This window comes from Perissodus microlepis, chromosome 12 (assembly GCF_051167445.1).
Source record: "Perissodus microlepis isolate ML-2025 ecotype Zambia chromosome 12, ASM5116744v1, whole genome shotgun sequence".
In the NCBI taxonomy this organism is placed as follows: Eukaryota; Metazoa; Chordata; class Actinopteri; order Cichliformes; family Cichlidae; genus Perissodus; species Perissodus microlepis.
Window position 1 is genome coordinate 35,099,369 of NC_140472.1, and position 19,619 is coordinate 35,118,987.

A 19,619-nucleotide genomic window follows, 5' to 3' on the forward strand; every position below is an offset into this window, starting at 1 on the left:
TGCTAAACAAGAGTCCAACACCATCATCAAGTTTGCAGATGACACAACCATCATAGGCCTCATCACAGACAACGACGAGACGGCCTACAGAGAGGAGGTGATGGCGCTGTACGAGTGGTGCCTGAAAAATAACCTGACTCTCAACATCAGCAAAACTAGAGAGATGATAGTGGACTACCGGAAACGACCAGTCAGGGGACACCAGCCCATCCACATCAACGGTGTCAAGGTCGAAAGGGTCAGCAGCTTCAAATTCCTTGGAGTCAACATCACCGAGACTTCTCCTGGACCCTTCACACAGACGCTGCTATCAGGAAAGCTCGCCAGCGGCTTTATTTCCTGAGGAGGCTGAGGAAGTTTGGCATGAACGCCAACATCACCTCACATTTCTACAGGTGTGCAATCGAGAGCTTGCTGACGAGCTGCATCACAGTTTGGTACGAAGCTGCTCTGCCAGCAGCCGTAAATCACTACAGAGGGTGGTGAAGGCAGCAGAGCACATCACTGGCACGAGGCTTCCTGCCATTCAGGACATTTATCTCCAGCGGTGCCTCCGTAAAGCACACAGCATCATCAAGGACCACAGCCACCCAGCACATCAGCTCTTCTCCTTGTTACCATCGTTACAGGAGTCTGTCTGCTCAGACTACAAGACTCAAAAACAGTTTCTACCATCAAGCCGTATGACACCTCAACCACAACACTTAAACACACACACACAGTCCACAGGACGCACTCAGAAGCTACCTGCAGCTTCACTAGTACTCTGTTTAATCTGCACTGGTCACTCCACTTTATTGATATTTATATTTAAAAAAAAAGTGCAATACTGCAACAACTGCCACAAAAAAAACAACAAAAAACCTTTTGTACTGTTTAGTTTGTACTGCTGCTCATTCCTGTGCAATATCCCATCTGCCCCCCCCCCCACATTCCTATTTAAGATTTTCTTTATTTAATCACTAGTGTGTACATATATTTATATATACATATATATATATATTTAGTCAGTTAACTGAAAATCTGTTTTTTCTTTTACTACATCTTATTAATATTTTGCTCTTTACTATTTTTCTATTTATTTTGTGAAGCAAGTCATCATAACTTTACAGGGAGAAAATAAAAGTTTCTAGGGTAAAGTAATAAGGAACATAGACCTTTTGACACAGGCAGGAAAATTAGAATAGCAAGTATTTTGTGATTTTACAGTATAGTACAGCAGTTTTTTTGTTCATATTTGAAATAAGCTTAAGTGACTTAAAATATTGACAAAAGTAATTCAAGAAGACAGTAAACATAGGAGAGGCATTCTTCCACTTACATAAATGAATAAAAAACTTACATAGCACTATTACAAAATTGACAACATCTGAGATTTCAGAATCCAGATTGTCCATAAAGTAAAGAATATCCTTAGATGTGAAGGCAGGTACATTGGAAATTCTGAGTGAAACCCAACAGTGTATTTCAAACCAAAAAGCATTAACATACTGACAAGTGAAAAATAGATGCTCTAGTGTTTCTGGATCGGAAGAACAGAAAGCACAAGAGTCGGCCTCAAAATTAAACCTTTTATACGGGAATTCTCCAACTGGATAAATGCCGGATATGATTCTGAAGTGTGTTTCTTTCATTTTAGGTGCAAGTGGGTATTTTAGGTAAAAAGAAAATGACTTTTCTTTCAACATGCTATCAAGGTCATGTCTGACATTGACATTGTAGTTTCAGAATACTATTTCATATGACAAACGAAACCGAAACTGATGTGAGACCTGTGCTGGATCAGTCCTCGGTGTGCTCCGCCTCTCGCGCAGCTGGGACAGACTGAAGTGTTTCAGTTGTTTTTTACGTTAAATTTCAACTCTGAGCAGAACAAATCATCTGATTAGAAACACGTTTAAATGTAAATCATTAAGAAGTTTCTGCATGAAGCGGCTGTGCTGACATCGATGGATCAACACTGATCCGGTGACTCTGACACGTTAAAAGGATTATTTTGATCGATCCGGATCGATGGGTGAGTATCGGCTGATCACACTGTCAGCTGGTTTTTATCACAGTAACTGAGCAGGACGCAGTTTTCTGATGTTTCTTTTAATAAACTGACAGAAATGTAGAAACTTTCAGTTTTCAGGTAAAATCAGATTAACTTCAGCTGCTGAAGCGGAAACAGACGGAAGTGAACAGACTGACTTTTTATTATCACTGTTTGATTTCAGAGCGATCCCAGTCTGACTCTGATGGTAGTTAGATAACGTCAGTGTTTGTTTGTTCGTGTTAACCGTCATATTCGTAATCATTGCTCATCCGCCATGTTGGATTTGGGCGGCCTTCAGCAGAGAGCTGCACAGGTGTGTTTATGCAGGAAGCTCCATGTTTAACATTTCACAAGTGCTCGATGTCCTCGTGGATAAAACTACTTCCTTTTGTCCTTGTTCTAATCACTCATTTTATCTTTTTACGTTTTTCTCTTTTCCTCTTTTACTGTTGTGGTTGAACTGAAACTGTTTTAAATGTGATGATATTTGATCTTCTTAATTATCCAGTTTGTTCTTTGAGTTTGAATCTTTATTTATTTATTTATTTATTGTTCTTTCACTGACAGTCAGCATTTCTGTGAGTGTTTTTGTTTTAAACCTGGGCAGGTTTGACATTTCTGGGATGTTGTTGCTGATCATCTCTGATCTGATATCTTTGAGGCTTTTTGTTGCCATGTTTCAATATTCCAGTTCATGTTTTATCATTTTCAATTTTATTTTTATACCATTAAATCACAACAACAGTTAATGTGCTTTATATTGTAAAGTAAAGAGTTTATCATCAGCACTCATCACACTCTTATATTATTAGTTACATTTAACAGATCATGTTTCAGTGCAACAGACGCTTGGATAAAAACATTCTCTTCCTGTATATTTGCTGCAACATTATATGTTGGAAACTGGTTTTTCCCACTTTCTCCTTCACTGTCAACAAAGAAATTTCATCACTGTGGGAATTTGACACAGTTAAGGTTTTTGTGTAACTGTTTTTCTTTAATATTCACAGAGGTGCCTCAGCAGCGAACAAGCAGCTATCATCTTATTCCCCCCAACAGTAAGTTAATCGTGACTCAAATATAAACTGTTTGGCCAAAAAAGTCACACTGTAATATTTCTTTGGACTAACTTTGATATGGTACATATTCATTGTGATATTATTTCTATTTATATAACCTTATGCAGCATCACAGTATTATTTCCATCCACAGCTTTTCACCCAGTTTAATAATAATAATAATGTATACTTTATTGATCCCTGTGGGGAAATTACTTTTTTTTTTCCCCCCTCTGTATTTGATCCATTCACTCAGCGAAGCAGTGGGCAGCCACTAAGCAGGCACCCAGGGAGCTGTGTGTAGGGACGGTACCTTGCTCAAGGGTGCCTCAGTGGATTTGAACCCCAGCTTTCCGATCATGGGGCGACCCCTCTACCTACTGAGCTATCCCTGCCCCAGTTGTGCATCTCGCTGATGGGAAAGTCTAACAGCACCTCCCAAAGATTCTCTGTGTGGTTAATGTCTAGACCAGGGCTCTGCAACCTTTAACACCCAAAGAGCCATTTGGACACGATTTCCACGCAAAAGAAAACTCTGGGAGCCACAAATACTTTTTGACATGTAAAATGAAGATAACACTGTATATATATATTTTTTTACCTTTATGCTTTGTGTGAACAACTAAGGTTTGTTGCTTATGAAATCCATGAAGTGCTACAGAGAAAGTTACATTTTATTTATGTAATGAACACATTTTGAACTCTTAAAGAAATATAACAAAAGGAAAGACACCCAGCTGAACTAAAATGATCCAGCAAACAAAAACTGTTGTGAGCCACCCTTATATCGCCTTTGGGCTTTTGGAGCCTTGACCTGACTTTTAAAAAATAATTTGAAAAAAAGCACTATGCTGCTAAAAAAAATAGATATTTGCAAAATTCTGCTTAAATATGTATTTTACCTGGTTAATGTGTGTGGCGGGGCGTGGTCTGCAGCGCCGCTGCAGGGGAGGCGGACGCACCTGGGCGGCACTCACAATCACGCCTCGCCACCTTAACGTCTGTGCTCTCTTTGCCGTTGTGTTGGTGTGTGTCGGGCTGTGAGCTGCAAAGCTACAGCCGGCTGTGTGGTACAGCAACCGTGTGTGAAAAGCGGTCAATAAAGAGATGCTGAAAAGCGTGTTCATGCAAACATCGTCGGGTCTGCCGTGATATGTTTACATGGTCCCGAACCTCTGCGCACAGCGAAGTCACTTTCATCTTTACGCAGGACTGTAAGCTGTCGTCTGTGAGGCGTGAGCGGTGTTTGTTTTTAACATAGTTCACGGTGGAGCTGCTGACATAATGTGGAGCCGAAATTGGCCTACATGGGGTCGAAAGTCTCGATAAATGCACAGCGTTTCGGCGGGTACACCGGCTTCCGCAAGTGCTGCTTATTTTGAGCGATCAAAAAATAATAGAATATGATTTTATATTTATATTTCAATATCACAACAATCTTCCAATTTAGAACTACAAGTTAAAAAAGAAGTAACATAAATAAAATGCACTTCAGCTAAATACTTAAAAAAACTAATTTATTTTCCCAAACCACGCGGAGCCGCACTAAAAGGACTAAAGAGCCGCAGGTTGCCGACCCCTGGTCTAGACTCTGGGGCCAATCCATGTGTGAAAATAATGTTTCATGATCCCTGATTTCACAATCTGAGCCCAATGAGTCAGAAAATATCCACTGATGTAAAAAACATGACAATCCAGTATATTCAGTCAGCTGTCATCTTTGTTTTGGATGACATAACACGACAGAATCTCAGGCACTGGTTTGGCTCAGTGCGTTGAGTGGGCGACCATGTACCAAACGGCTGAGAGCAGCCGGCCTGGGTTCTAGTCCAACCCGTGGCCCTTTGCCGCATGTCTGCCCCTCTGTCTCTGTCCCTGCTTTCCTGTCCTTTCTTCATTGCATCTATCAAATAAAGCTGAAAAAGGCCAAAAAAACTATTATTAAAAAAACAAACAACACTACAGAACCTGGACCTGACCAACTGGAGCAACTCCAGGTCACATCCTGATAACTAGACATGATGTATGCATCACTTTTCCAGTGTTTCTGCTCCCAATCAAACTGAAACATTTTCTGCAGATTAATTTCACTGATCAGTGTTTTTCTTAGTTACACAGATGTTTAGTGCCAATTCCATGAGTTTCTTTCTATTGTGTGTTTGAATGTTAACTTTAATTATAAATTATTTTTTAATTGCCTCAAAGCACTGTTGATTTATATGGGTCTTTATGTTTTCATCTTTTATGTGAAGCACATGGAGTTCGCATGTAATGAATTATACTGTATACACATAGCTGGCATGACATTTTTAACATTTGCAAATTAATGTATATTTTATGGGTATTAATGTTTTTCTGGAGAAGATTCCTCAAAATATTTATCATATGTTTCCTCTCTGATGATCAGCAAACATGATTTTAAGACAGTAAACATCTTAGAGTGATCCTGGCTCTGTTTTGTTGACTCCCTGTTGTCGTTGTGTTTTGATGCCAGTGTCTGAGCTGAGGGTTGTCCTGCTGGGGAACAGCTGGTCTCAGAGGAGAGACGTGGGGAACTTCATACTGGGAGGGGCCGTGTTCAGCACTGAGGAACCAGACTGCTGTGTGAGGGTCAGCGGGCGATGCAGGTGGAAAGAAATCGTTCTGATCAACACTCCAGATCTGCTGCATCCAAACATCTCTGAGGACAAACTGACAGAGTTGATAGAAACCTGTGTGAGGCTCTCTGATCCTGGACCTCATGTGTTCCTGCTGCTTCTACAGCCTGAAGACTTCACTGAGGAGCAAAGACTGAGGCTACAAACAGTCCTGGAAGACTTTGGTGATCAGTCATTTGAACACTCGCTGGTCCTGATATCAACACCTGCAAAGGAACAATTAGCTTCCAGTGAAAGTTATATGGAAGATCCCCCATTAAAGGCCATGATAAAAATGTGTAGATTCAGATATGTGAAGCAGAAGAACCTTGAACCTCTGGAACTGTGGACACGTTTTGGTCAGATTGTGAAAGAAAACAATGGAGAACATGTGAGCTGTGATTTATCTGAAACTGGAGCAGATGGTTTTCATCAAACCCTGAAACATCAGCTGTCAGTGCCTGCAAACATGGATCCTGCTCGAGCTGCTGGTGAGTTCAGGAAAACATTTTATTACTTTTTAAATGTTTGTTGGGTCTCTCTGTACTCTGAGCTCTTCTGCTGGCAGGAGAAAAGGACAAAATATAAATAAGTTCAGTAAGTCCCATATTTAAAAACACTATAGAAATAAAAAAAAGAAATTAATAACAACTAGGGACACAATGCCATGAAATCAGTACTTTTTAACGTGAAACTTTTAGTCACAGAAATGAAGAAAATGCCTCAACGTTCATGGTGGATTGAGCAAATGTGAGAAATTGTACCACACAGACAAATATCAGTATATTTTCCCATCCAATAGGAACAAAATACTGGAGTTTCCAGATATTAGTCTAATAATCAAACAGATTATGTTGTTTTTCTTGGGGAGGGGCACTATGGTGGTGGACTGGTGGGCACAGCTGACTGGGTGAGGGACAAACTGAAAATGTCTGTAAACACCTCAGCGAGCTCTGAAGAGCAGACCCTAAAAGCACGTCCAGGGATGTTGTCAGGGCCAGCTGCTTCTCGGGGTTAGTCCTCCTCAGAACCTTCCACACCTCAGTTGAAGCCACAGTGAGTGAAGAGCTCCGTGCTGCCTCTGCTGGTAGAATCCCTCTGAGTTGGTTGGTGTTGAGGTGTAGAACTTATTCAGCTCATCTGGTAGCGTGTTGGAGCTGACTGTGACCCTGCTGCTCCTCTGCTGGAAATCAGTAATTTGTTGAAGGCCCTGCCGCATGCGTCGGAAATCTGAGCTGTTGTAGTGTCCTTCCAGCTTCGGTCTGTATTGCCTCTTGGCTTCCCTGATGGATCTACGCAGGTCTTATTTGGCCTTTTTGTCCCCCACAGCATCACCAGAGGCAAATGCAGTGGAGCGTGCATGTAGCATGGAACGTACCTCAGAGTTCAACCATGGTTTCTGATTTGGATATGTTTGTAGTGCTCGGTGGGGACAATATTGTCAATGCATGTGCTGATGTAGCTGGTAACCACTGATGCATATTCCTCTAAATCCACAGAACTCTCCTCTCTTACGCCAGCAGTCTTAAACACACCCCAGTTTGTAACATCAAAGCAGTCCTGAAGCACCAAATCAGATCTCTTCGCTCCAAACTTTAGTAATTTTAACGTGTGAATGTGTGTGTGAATGGGTGGATGACTGAATGTAGTGACTAAGTAAAGCGCTATACAAATGCAGGCCATTTACCATTTTTCACTGGGGGGGCTCGTTTGAGGAGCTGCCTGTATGCTGGATAGAGGAACACAGAAATGTGGTCGGACTGTCCAGAGTGCGGGCGAGGCACTGCCTTGTTTGCGCCCCTTACATTGCTGTAGACGTGATGTTCCCACATATTGATGGAACCTCATGAGCACAGTCCTGAGGTTGCAGTGATTAAAATCCCCGGCAACAACAAACACGGCATCCGTGTGAGCGGTCTCGTGTTTGCTGATGTGTGTCTGTAACTGTATTGCCTAGTCTAGCGAGCTTCCCGTAGTCCAGGTTTCCGTAAAAATCAGAGCACAGCACTCTCTGATCTCATGTTGAGATGTTATCCTGGTTCTCAGCTCATCCATGTTGTTTTCGAGAGAGCAGAGGTTGGCTAACAAAAGGCTAGGCAGAGGTGGTCGTGTGGCTCTAGCCTTTAGTCTAGCATGTAGCCCACCTCTCTTGCCACGCCTCCGTCTTGGATGCGCTGGTCGACGGCCACTCTGAGTAGTTGAGAATAATCTTTAAAAGTTGTTGAGATATTCATGTTCAAACACTGCCTCAGATTTCAATGTGCAGGACAAAATCAGACATGAAGGTCAGATTGATAGGCATCTGAAAACTATTTCATATATGAAGCTAAAATTACACATCAATCATTTTCTATCTCCAAACTTTGGATCATAAAGTTTAAAGCAAACTGGAGATGGTCAAGCAGGATAAATGAAAATTTACTGATTTGAGAAGGAATGATCCTTAACTTCTCTTTGGACTTTGGAATTAACTCAAAAAGTAACACATGGAATGTAGAATTGGGTTGGGTACGGCATGAAGTCCAGCTCAGCCATGATGCCTTCAGATCAGCTCATTTCAATATCAGCCCACGTCATCTGATTTCTCAGCCAATATCTTCAAATATATACAAATAAAACCCTGATTCCAAAATAGTTGGAGCGCTGAGTACAATGTAAATAAAAACTCAATACAGTGATTTACAGGTTTCATAAACACATTTATTTTCCAATATAAGGCATATATGTATATGCCTTATATTCCACTGCCATCAGGTCCCCTTTCATCCTTTGTTCTTTCTTTTAATCTTCCACTTATAACACATAGGATCCTACACTAACTTCTTGCAAACCGCTCTTCCATCCATCACTAATTTGGGTCCCTTTGTCAGTTTTATGGCCAAAGTGAGTCAGAAAGTCTGCAAACCAGCAGTTAACACTTGATCAGTTCGACAGGTTTGGGTGTGCATGCCAGACGTGAGCTGCTATCTATGCTGAGTAAGGGTTTTTCTCACCTCACCTGTGTCTGCTCCGGGGTCCACCTCACTCTCTCCACTCGGTCTGTCCCACGGACTGTAACAGTTACTTATTGATCCTAATTATTACATTTTCATACAGTATTGATAAGCATGTGTTATACAAAAAGTGGTAAAATATTTTTCATTAATATAATGATAGATATTTTTGATCTATATGCGTCATGTGATTTAAACATGCATGTTAAATGCTTAACACAGTGACTCCACTATATAAACACTCCACTGTAAGTGTGGATAGTATACATGAGTATACAGTCAAGCCCATAATTATTTATACCCCTGGCAAATTTTGACTTAAAGTTAATTTTCTTCAACCAGCAAGTTGTTTTTTTTTGTTTTGTTTTGTTTTGTGTTGTTTTGACAGGAAATGAAACAGGAGTCTCCCAAAAGATAATATCACACAAACCACTTTGCAACCCACCTCCAGTAAAGTCACATGTGTTGTTATTAATACATCATCCTTCTGTGCTGGGCTCTTGCTTCTGTGTCCCCCGAGTGTGAAATGATGGGGAGATCTGCAAACAGAAACATACAGCGAAATTAAAATAAGTTCAGATGGAAAAATCAGTCTTGTGTGTCTTAAAAAGTGTTTTAATTACTGATTATTTATTTGATTATTGATATATTGAGATGTATCATGTTAAGACGCTGATGAGCGCATCACTAAACTCTTCTTATTCCTTGTTGTTTGGCAGCTCGTGGACTCAGGATTGTGCTGTTTGGGAAAAACGAGGAAGAAAAGACGACACTTGGAAACTTCATCACAAAGAAAAATTCTTTTCAGTTCAGAAATATTTCTCCAGCTAAACACTGTGAAGATGCTCGTGGAGCATGGAAAGAAAAACCAGTAACAGTGGTGAAAACTCCCGACGTGTTCAGTCTGTCTGTGCAGGGAGTGAGAGAGGAGATGAAGAGCTGTGTGAGTCTCTGTCCTCCTGGACCAAACGTTCTGCTGCTGTTGGTCAAACCTTCTGATTTCACTGAGGAGAACAGAAAAACTCTGAAGTTAATCCTGAGTTTGTTTGGAGAAGATTCCTTTAAACACTCGATGATCATCAGCACGTACAGACATCAGTGGAAAGAAACAAGCGCCTCTGTGAACAAGCTCCTTCAGGACTGTGATGGAAGACACTACAACATGTTTACCAATGAGCACAAAGTGTTAATGGAGAAGATTGAAGACATGCTGCAAGAAAACAAAGAAAGCTTCCTCATCCTCACTGCAGAGAAGACAAAGCAAGAAAAACAAGAGGACTGGGAGAGGAAAGAAAAAGAGTGGCAGGAAAATCAGTCCAGGGAAATTGAAAGAATACGTCAGGAGGAGGAAGAAAAGCAGAAAAAGCTCCAAGAAGAGTTTAAGCAGGAAAGAGAAAAATATGAAATAACAAGAAAAGAAAATCAAATCAGACGGGACCTGGAAGAAAAAGAACAGAATGAATTAGAGGACAATTACAAGAGAAAAATGGAGGACATGAGGAAGAAATATGAGGAGGAGGCCAGAAAACAAACAGAAGAATTTAATAATTTTACAATTAAATATACGACAGACCTTGAAGCTCTAAATTCAAAACTGGTGCAACAGCATGAAGAAGAAATGCAGCAGAAAGAGGAAGCACACAGAAAAGAGTTTAACCTGTTACAGAAAAGCTGGAACCAGAAAGAAAAGGAACTAAAAGAAGAACTGATGAGAACACAAACACAACTGCAACTAGAAATGAATAAAAATAAAAAACAGAAAGATGAAATAAAGAACGAAAAACCTGAAGAAGAAAGAAAAGAACTCAAAACCGTCCGACTTATGCCCGACCGAAGAACAGACAGTGAGTTTGTCTCCAGTTCAGTCAGTACTCTCCTTGAGCTGACATAATCTGGTTTGAAGGAAATTAGTAAAAATGTTCAAAAACCTGTTTGGGGAGACGAGCAGAATCATTTCAATCAATCATCACCGTACACTGAGACATAAATTATTTGTTTACTACAAAAATTAGTGACTAACATAAACATCAAACAAATGTTTTAACACATGCACTCATTTTATTTTTTTCCCCAGTGTCTGAGCTGAGGGTCGTTCTGCTGGGGAACAGCTGGTCTAACAGGAGCTCAGTGGGGAACTTCATACTGGGAGCGACTGTGTTCAGCTCTGAGGATAAAGCAAACCACTGTCTGAGAGTCACAAGAAAGCTGAAGGGGAAAGTAATCGATCTCATCAACACTCCAGATCTGCTGTCTCCTAAAATCTCCCCAGAAGATCTGACGAAACAAGTTGAGGACTGTGTGAGACTCTCTGCTCCTGGACCTCATGTGTTTCTGCTGGTCCTCCAGCCTGCAGACTTCACTGAGGATCACAGACAGAGGCTACAAATGGTCCTTGAACTCTTCGGTGATCCATCATTTGATCGTTCACTGGTTCTGATAATGCCCAAAGACAAGAGTTCACCTTCCATAGAAATGAATCTGCAGCATCCACAGTTAGGAGACATAATCAAGAAATGTAGAGAAAAATTGTTGTGGCAGAAGAACCTGGAACAAGAGCAGCTGTTAGCAGCCGTAGATACAGTGGTGAAGAAGAGCATGAGGGAGGAAGTTTCCAGTGAGGAAACATCGGTTTCACTGCCAGTTCCTCGTGTCAAACATTGTGGTAAGTACAGCTTTTTTTAGCTGGTACTTTTAAAACTTTTACATAAGTTTGACATTCTTGTTTGAAAGTCTTGAGTTTTGATTTCTTCTTCATACGAGTCACCTGGATCACACTTAGTCTGGCCCCTCAGCCTGAACCAGTTTAAGGCTGTGGCTGCCAGCTTCTCTCTAACCTAAAAAAGAGTAAAATGAGTAAAAGTCAGCTGATCTGAATAATCATTGAGACTGAACATGAGGAACATGCAGGTTTGTGGAATTCAAGAAATCAAAGCTCAAATGCAAAACTGAGGGACCCGGTCATTAGCAGTTCACACTGTGTAATGAATGTGGTAAAAAATGATGTATGTATGAAGGTTATTAACCAGTTTAAGTTTTCAATATATTGCAGCACGTGAACTCAGGATAATGCTGTTTGGAAAAAGTGAAAAAAGGAAATCAAGCCTGGAAAAGCTCCTCGTTGGGAAAAAAGAGTCTGAAGGTTTTGAAGGAAAACAATCTGGTGCTCGCTCTGGAGAGAGGAACAGGAAACCTCCCACAGTTGTAAAAACTCCCAACATCTTCAGTCTGCCTGTGGAAGAGCTGTTTAAAGAGATGAAGAGCTGTGTGAGTCTCTGTCCTCCTGGACCAAACGTTCTGCTGCTGTTAGTGAAACCTTATGATTTCACTGAGGAGAACAAACAAACTCTGAATTTGGTCCTGAGCTTGTTTGGTCAAGATGCTTTTAATCACTCCATCGTCATCCGAACACATAATGAAGAAGGGAATAACTCAGTGGATAAACTCATTGAAGAATCCAAACAAAGGCAGCACTTTGTTAATTTTGACAGGAAAGACTCCTTCTCAGATTCCTCTGAGTTGATGGAAGAAATGAATGAGATGGTGAGTAAAAATTGGGGAAAATATCTAATGTTAAAAGAAGAAGCTAAACCCAATCTGAAGTCCAGTCTGAACCTGGTTCTGTGTGGGAGGAGAGGAGCAGGGAAGACGTCAGCAGCCAAGGCCATTTTAGGTCAGACTGAGCTTCATTCAGCCTCCAACTCATCAGAGTGTGTTAAACATCAGGGAGAGGTGTGTGGACGTTGGGTTTCCCTGGTGGAGCTGCCTGCCTTGTATGGAAAACCTCAGGAGGCAGTGATGGAGGAATCACTCAGGTGTATCTCCCTCTGTGATCCTGAGGGTGTCCATGCCTTCATCCTGGTCCTACCTGTGGCTCCCCTCACTGATGAAGACAAGAGAGAGTTAGAGACCATCCAGGACACATTCAGCTCTCGAGTCAATGACTTCACCATGATTCTGTTCACCGTGGACTCAGATCCTACAGATCCAGCTGCTGAAAATATATTAAGTATAGACCAAGACATCCAGAAGCTTCTTCAGACGTTCAGACAAAGACATGTTGTTCTCAACATCAAAGACAAACAGCAGATTACAAAGATGTTTGAGGTTGTGGACAAAATTAGTGAGGCCACAAACAAACCACACTGTTATACAAAGACAACATTTCTACATGCACAGATGAAGAAAGTCTTACAACAAGATAAATCCATACAGATGCAACATGATGAACTTGAGAAGCTCAAGACGAACATGATGACTTGTAAGTACTTTAGAATTTTATATTTTTATGTGTTCATTGACCCAAAGAGTTTTAATCCAGTATTCAAGTGTTAACTCTGATTGTTTTCATGTTTTAGGTGATGAAGGTGGAGAACAGGACTCAGACTGTCTCAGGATTGTGCTGCTTGGGAAGACCGGCTGTGGAAAGAGCTCTACAGGAAACACCATTTTAGGAAGAGACGAGTTTACAGCTGCATCAAGCCAAATATCAGTCACAACATATTGTAAGAAGGCAGAGGGTGAGGTGGACGGTCGTCCTGTTGTTGTGGTCGACACTCCTGGTCTGTTTGACACAGCTCTGTCAAATGAAGAAATTCAAGAGGAGATGGTGAAATGTATCAGCCAGCTGGCTCCAGGACCGCATGTCTTCTTGGTGGTGATGCAGGTCGGCAGATTCACAGCAGAGGAGAGAGAAACGATCAAGCTCACTAAAAGATTCTTTGGGAAGAATTCTGAAAAGTTCACCATCGTTCTTTTCACCAGAGGAGACGATCTGGAGCGTCAGGGAGAGTCTATTGATGATTACATCAAGAACAAATGTCACAGTTCCCTTAAGAAACTGATCTCTGACTGTGGAGGAAGATACCATGTGTTCAATAACTCTGACAAACAAAACTGCACACAAGTCAGTGAGCTGATAGCAAAGATTGACACCATGGTGAAGGACAATGGAAGAAGCTTCTACACCAATGAGATACTGAGGATCCTGAAGGAGAAGGAAGAAGAGATGCAGAAGGAAAAGGAAGAGATCGAAAGAAAGCATAAGCAAGAAATGAAAGCAATGAAAAGAAGAATGGCAGAAGAGAGAGAAAAATCAGAAAAGGAGAGAAAACAGAAAGCTGAAGAACTCAAGGAAATGAAGAACAAAATTAAGGAAGAACAAGAGAAGAAAAAAAAAGAAGAAGAAATGAGAGAAAAGAAGGAAAAGGAAAAGGACACTGGAGAAGAAAGATATCGACAACAATTCAAAGAAGAACTTGAAAAGCTGGACAGACAAATTCATTTGGAAAAAGAGGCAAAGGAAAGTGTCGACAGACATCTGGAAGAGACCAGAGAAGAGATGCAACGAAAACAAGAAGCCTGGGAGAAAGAACGAAGAGAAGAGCGAGAGAAACAAAGAGAAGAAGATGAAAAGAGACGACAGGAGGAGGAAGAAAGAATAGACAAACTGCTGGAAAGTTACAAACAAGAAAAAATAAAATATGAAAACAACAAATTACAAGAGGAACAAATAAGAAGAGAAATGGAAATAACAGAGAACAATCATCAGAAAACACTGGAGGACCTAAAGAAGAGCTATGAAAGAAAAGCCAGACAGAAAGCAGAAGAGTTCAACGAATCCCAAAAGAAACACATGGATGAATTAAATGCTCAGCGGGAAGAACACGTGAAGGAAATGAACGACTTAGTGAAACGTGTGACCAAGAAGAGCGAAAACCTGAGAAAGATCAAACATCTAGTGGAAAAACATGAAAAACAAATGAGGAATGCAAAAACTGAGGAGGACAAGGACGAACTACAGGAAGAACATGAACAACAAATAAGTGAATTGATGCAAAAAATCTTAAGTAAGGAGGTCAGTGACGCATCAGCCTGCAGCATTTTATGACGAGAAATGAAGGATTTCAGTTGTTTTTCTTTCATTTTTCTAAGAAAAAACGTTAAAGAGGCACCGATTTGTTGTTCTGCATGTTTTACATGTTTGGGATTTCCTCACAACAGCAAATAATTCTGGTACCGTCTAATCTGCCTTAAACACAGTGTCGGACTCCAGTCTCACCATTAAACCACAAATCACTATCCCAACATTACCAAAGCTTCTGACTGGTTAAACTAACTCCAAAGACTGAATAGGTATTAGTTACTAAAAGACCCACGTGGAACCAACATGTAGTCTCCTGTCTCAGCTCATTAATCTCCCACCTGGCAGAGTGGAAGCAATCACAAGGTTGCGAGTTTGACTCCCTGACCTGGAGTGTGTGGAGTTTGCATGTTTTTCCTGTGTCTGCATGGGTTTCCTCCCACAGTCCACACACATGCAGTTAGTGGGGTTAATTGGTGATTCTAAATAACCCATGAGTGTGAGTGTGAATGGTTGTCTGTGTCTCCATGTTACCCTGCGACAGACTGGTACCCCGTCTCTCCATGATAGCTGGGATAGGCTCCACCCCCTGATTAAGATAAGCAGAGGAGAAAAGATGGATGAAGATTCACATCAACTGTTTTTTCTCTTTGGTTTTAGTTTGGTGTTTATTGGCATCTTATGCACTTCGCGTTCATTCAAAAATAAATAAATAAATTAAATAAACAAATGTACATAAATATATTCAAATATGTAAAGAACAGAACAGTTATCAGTGTGACTTTGTCATTCAAATGTTATCATTGTGTGTCTGTCTGTGTGTGTGTGTGTAGGGGGGGATTAAATGTTTTATCATAAAGAAAGACGACACTTATTTGGTGATCAGCTACCTCTATTCTTGTCTTTTTTTGAAGTTATGGATCAAAGAGTTTTTCCTGCGCTGAGCTCTTTAAGTACCAGGATGTTCATTTAAGTTGTGTTAGTTTTGCTCTGTACTGCTGGACTACTATCAGTCATTTTAATCTTTTCTGATTTGTTGTTTTCTGTAATGTTTGGTAAAAATCTGGATATGTGTGATTTGATTTCTTGTATTTTCTTGAGAGTAACTGTTTCCATGGTGTTTATTTGTTTTGGTTGTGTTTTGTACATTTTGTGTAATCAAGTTTTATTATAAAATCACTGATTTTTTTTAAAATAGACAGATATATGACCGTAAAGTTTAGATCAGGGGTCGGCAACCCTGGGCACGCGTGCCGGCACGACCATAGCTGGACTGGCCATCGGTGGGCCGATGATTTTATTTTTTTCTGGTAACGGTATAAACAATGAGAGGTGGTGGATTGGCCAGATGCTGGGAGATGTGTAAAAATAACTCAGTTGTTTGGTGGTGGCTGTGGTGGAGCTTCCACAGAGGCCAGCAGGTGGATGAGGGAAGGGGAGGCAGGAGGAGCAGAGACCCGAGGCGGTGAACTGAACTTCAGGTAAGAAGTTATGACCTGCAGTCTATCGGGTCAGATATAAACCAAGTTTAGGTGGAGTTTATTTTCGTTGTGCTGACTTTTTACAGTCAGTTACAATAACTCGTACTGCGTGCTAGCCAGCATGACGGAGTTTCTACAGCTGGGTGGGTGCTATGATGTTACTGATAGTGAACTTTATTTTATTCATAAGGTTAGTTAGTAGAGTTGCCAACCGTCCCGTAAAAAACAGAGTCGTCTCGTATTCAGAGAAAATATTACGGGTTTCGTATTGAGGTGAAAAGGAACAGTTTGTCCCGGACTTCAGCTACAATGAAAAAGACACAAAGCTGGAGTTATTCTGTGTCTTTGCTGCACAGCTGCCTCTTCTCCTCTCATCCTCCCCCCTCCCTCTCCTGTTTCTACTTCAATCATGAAACTGATCAATGATCAGCTGATTGGCTTTTCTCTCTTGTTTGTTTATCGTCCACTTTGCACCAGAAAGAGGAAACCAGTGGTTGTCGCGGTAAACAACAGCAGCACGTTTAAGCTTGATCAGCTGTGGTTAGAATTTATTTAATATTAATTTCTAGTATCAGCTGATGTTTGCTGGAGCCACAGCTGTAAAGCTGCTGGTCATGATGTGGGTTTGGATATGTGGTGAGAGGGAAACATGAAGATGAAACCAGGAGACGTCCTTACTGAATCATCAGAGCTGTGATGGAGAAACAGGTTTACCTTTTAGGTGACATGAATGAGTTGAAGTTATGAACTGTTTCTGAGAGACAAATAACACCAGGATCCTTTTCTAAGTAGCTGACAGCTGGTAACTGTGCAGGGGCGGATCTAGCAAAGTGTTGCCAGGGGGGCAGGTAGGGTATTAACAGGGAAAGGGGGGCACAAAGAAATACCTTCTTATTCTGATTTAAAATGTCTCACTTTTAATAAATAATTATCTGAATCTTACAATCAAATTTTTCATCTGATGTAAAATGTATAGAAATCATACATATACCAACAAGACAGTACATCACTGTCACCACAGTGTTTGTTTTCATTCAAAGGCTTTATGGCTTTAATATCTGGTGGGCCGGTCTCTAGTCAAGCCAGGCTGATGTTTTGTCCCAGTCCAGCCCTGGGCACGACACGCAGTGAATTAATCTGAGAAGGTGCATTAAAAAAAAATAAATGGCCGGGCCAGCGGTGCACATCGCAAATCAGCTCGCATAGACACATTAGTTGTGCCGCTTCTTAATGACAGTATGTTAGCTAACAACCCCAACTACCAGATTCAACTTGTAATTGGCTAAAAATAACTTCACCTACTGGTCAGAGGGACGTTGTTAGCTTTCCACATTCCGACACTTCAAAAGCTTCAGGAGCTGTCCGCTCAGCACAGCATCAGCACCACGGAGATACACGGATACATGCGTAGACTCGAGACAGAATTCACAATGTGTTTTTGGGACTTTCAGGTGTTTGGACCAATGTTTTCTTTTCTGATCAAACCATAAATCTTTAATGAGCAGCTGGATTTGTCTCGCATGGTTGAGTTAATGCAACATCGAAGCAGCTGGAATCCACAGCTGTGCGTGTTCATGGAGCTGCATGTTCACCTGTTGGACATCACTACCTGACAGGTTTAACTGTCTTCAGAAAATTCAGAGGCCTTATTGACAGTATTTGGCTCTACATGTCTGTGTGAGCAGATTTGACACCCTTTTTGGCTCCTACCTCAAAGCACACTGTGCGCTGTCGATCTTACGTGCTGCACAATAATATTTAATATTTAGTATTTACTGTTTTATTCACATAGATCATCACGATGATGTTGTCTATTATATTGCTCTTTTTCTTTGCTTGTTTTCTCTTTTTTCTTTCTCAACAGGTGATCCAGGTGATCGATATATGCATTTTTTTGTCTGCTTATTCTGTTGGTTTTTGTTTTTTGCCCTTTACCCCCGCCCCTCTTCCCTCTTTCTTTCCCTCAGTCATGTCTGTCACGTGTGTAGCAAGTGAAAATAAAATAAACAATAAAAACAAAGGTGAATCAAATAGACCATTACGGCAAGGCTGGGATGGTCCATTTGGTAAATGGTAAATGGTCTGTATTTGTATAGCGCTTTACTTGGTCCTAAGGACCCCAAAGCGCTTTACACTATACACAATCATCCACCCATTCACACACACATTCACACACTGGTAAAGTAAATCCGTCTTTAGACAATAATTCTGATGGCAAAAAGAACCAAACGGGACAGGCAAAAAAAACTTTTCATTAAGCTACCAAGCGCAACACGGAGGTCGCTGTAGGCTGCTCTTGCTCTGACAAAACGCAACTGCATGTTGTTTGTATTTGCGTGTCTTCATCATCATCATCACCTTTATTTATAAAGCACTTTAAAACAACCACAGCTGACACAAAGTGCTGTACATTGGAACTGTAAAATAAAATTACATGATATAAATAAAAACCAAATAAAAGAAGAGTGAAATCATTAATTAAATAACTACTTCAATTAAAAGAGAAACTAAGTCTCACTGAGGTTAAAAGCCAAGGAATAAAAGTGGGTTTTAAGACGTGATTTAAAAGTGGACAGTGAAGGGGCCTCTCTAACGTGCATGGGCAAATTATTCCATAATTTAGGAGCCACGATAGAGAAGGCCCCGCCCCCTCTGAGCTTCCTCCAGGAGCAGCTGGTCAGCTGACCTGAGAGACCGACAGGGTGTGTGGGGATGAAGAAGCTCAGAGAGGTAAGGCGGGGCAAGACTGTGAAGGCATTTAAAAACAAACATGAGAATTTTAATATTAACTCTAAAAGACACAGGCAGCCAGTGCAGAGAGGCCGGCACGGGGGTTATATGCTCTCTTTTTCAAATTCCTGTTAGGAGTCGTGCAGCCGCATTTTAAACCAGCTGCAGACGTGAGAGCAACGACTGACTGACCCCCACATAAAGTGCGTTACAGTCGTCCAGGCGGGAAGAAATAAAAGCATGGATCACTGTCTCAAGGTGCTGCCTCGAAAGAAAAGATTTTACTCTTGCCAGTCGCCTTAAATGATAAAAACTGGACTTCACCACTGCTCTGATTTGGTTTTCCAATTTAAAACCAAGATCAGTAACAACAGGTTTAAAATAGACTTCCAGGGGTCCTAAAACAACAGAGGAGGACTCACAGGGTGATCTTCATCACAGGTGATCAGGCTTGGGTCAAATATTTAGAGAGAAAAATGGAGAGCATCTGAGATGTTGGTCCAGCCATGACAGTAATGTCGGTGCCTGAACTCATCAAACCAGCTCTTAACCTGGTTCTGTGTGGGAGGAGAGGAGCAGGGAAGACGTCAGCAGCCAAGGCCATTTTAGGTCAGACTGAGCTTCATTCAGACTCCAACTCATCAGAGTGTGTTAAACATCAGGGAGAGGTGTGTGGACGTTGGGCTTCAGGTCATCAGGGTCTTGTTGCACTGCATTGAACCAAACTGCAGATAATTACAAACACAGAAATGTATGAAGGTAAGTGACCTCTTAAAGTGCAAATGAATCCTAAGATGATGGTTACCACAGCAACAGTAACTGT

General features: G+C 41.1%; 1 protein-coding gene across 1 annotated transcript; it reads left to right on the plus strand.

Moving 5' to 3' along the window:
* The first annotated feature begins 1,805 nt into the window (after positions 1-1,805).
* LOC146376766 (uncharacterized) lies at positions 1,806-18,892 on the plus strand. The gene is made up of 7 exons (XM_084945372.1): positions 1,806-2,017; positions 3,049-3,096; positions 5,591-6,223; positions 9,445-10,569; positions 10,800-11,387; positions 11,775-12,983; positions 13,081-18,892. Exons 1-7 carry the CDS (start codon positions 2,014-2,016, stop codon positions 14,610-14,612), a joined length of 5,139 nt encoding a protein of 1,712 aa, XP_084801498.1. The 5' UTR covers positions 1,806-2,013; the 3' UTR covers positions 14,613-18,892.
* The last annotated feature ends 727 nt before the right edge of the window (positions 18,893-19,619 follow it).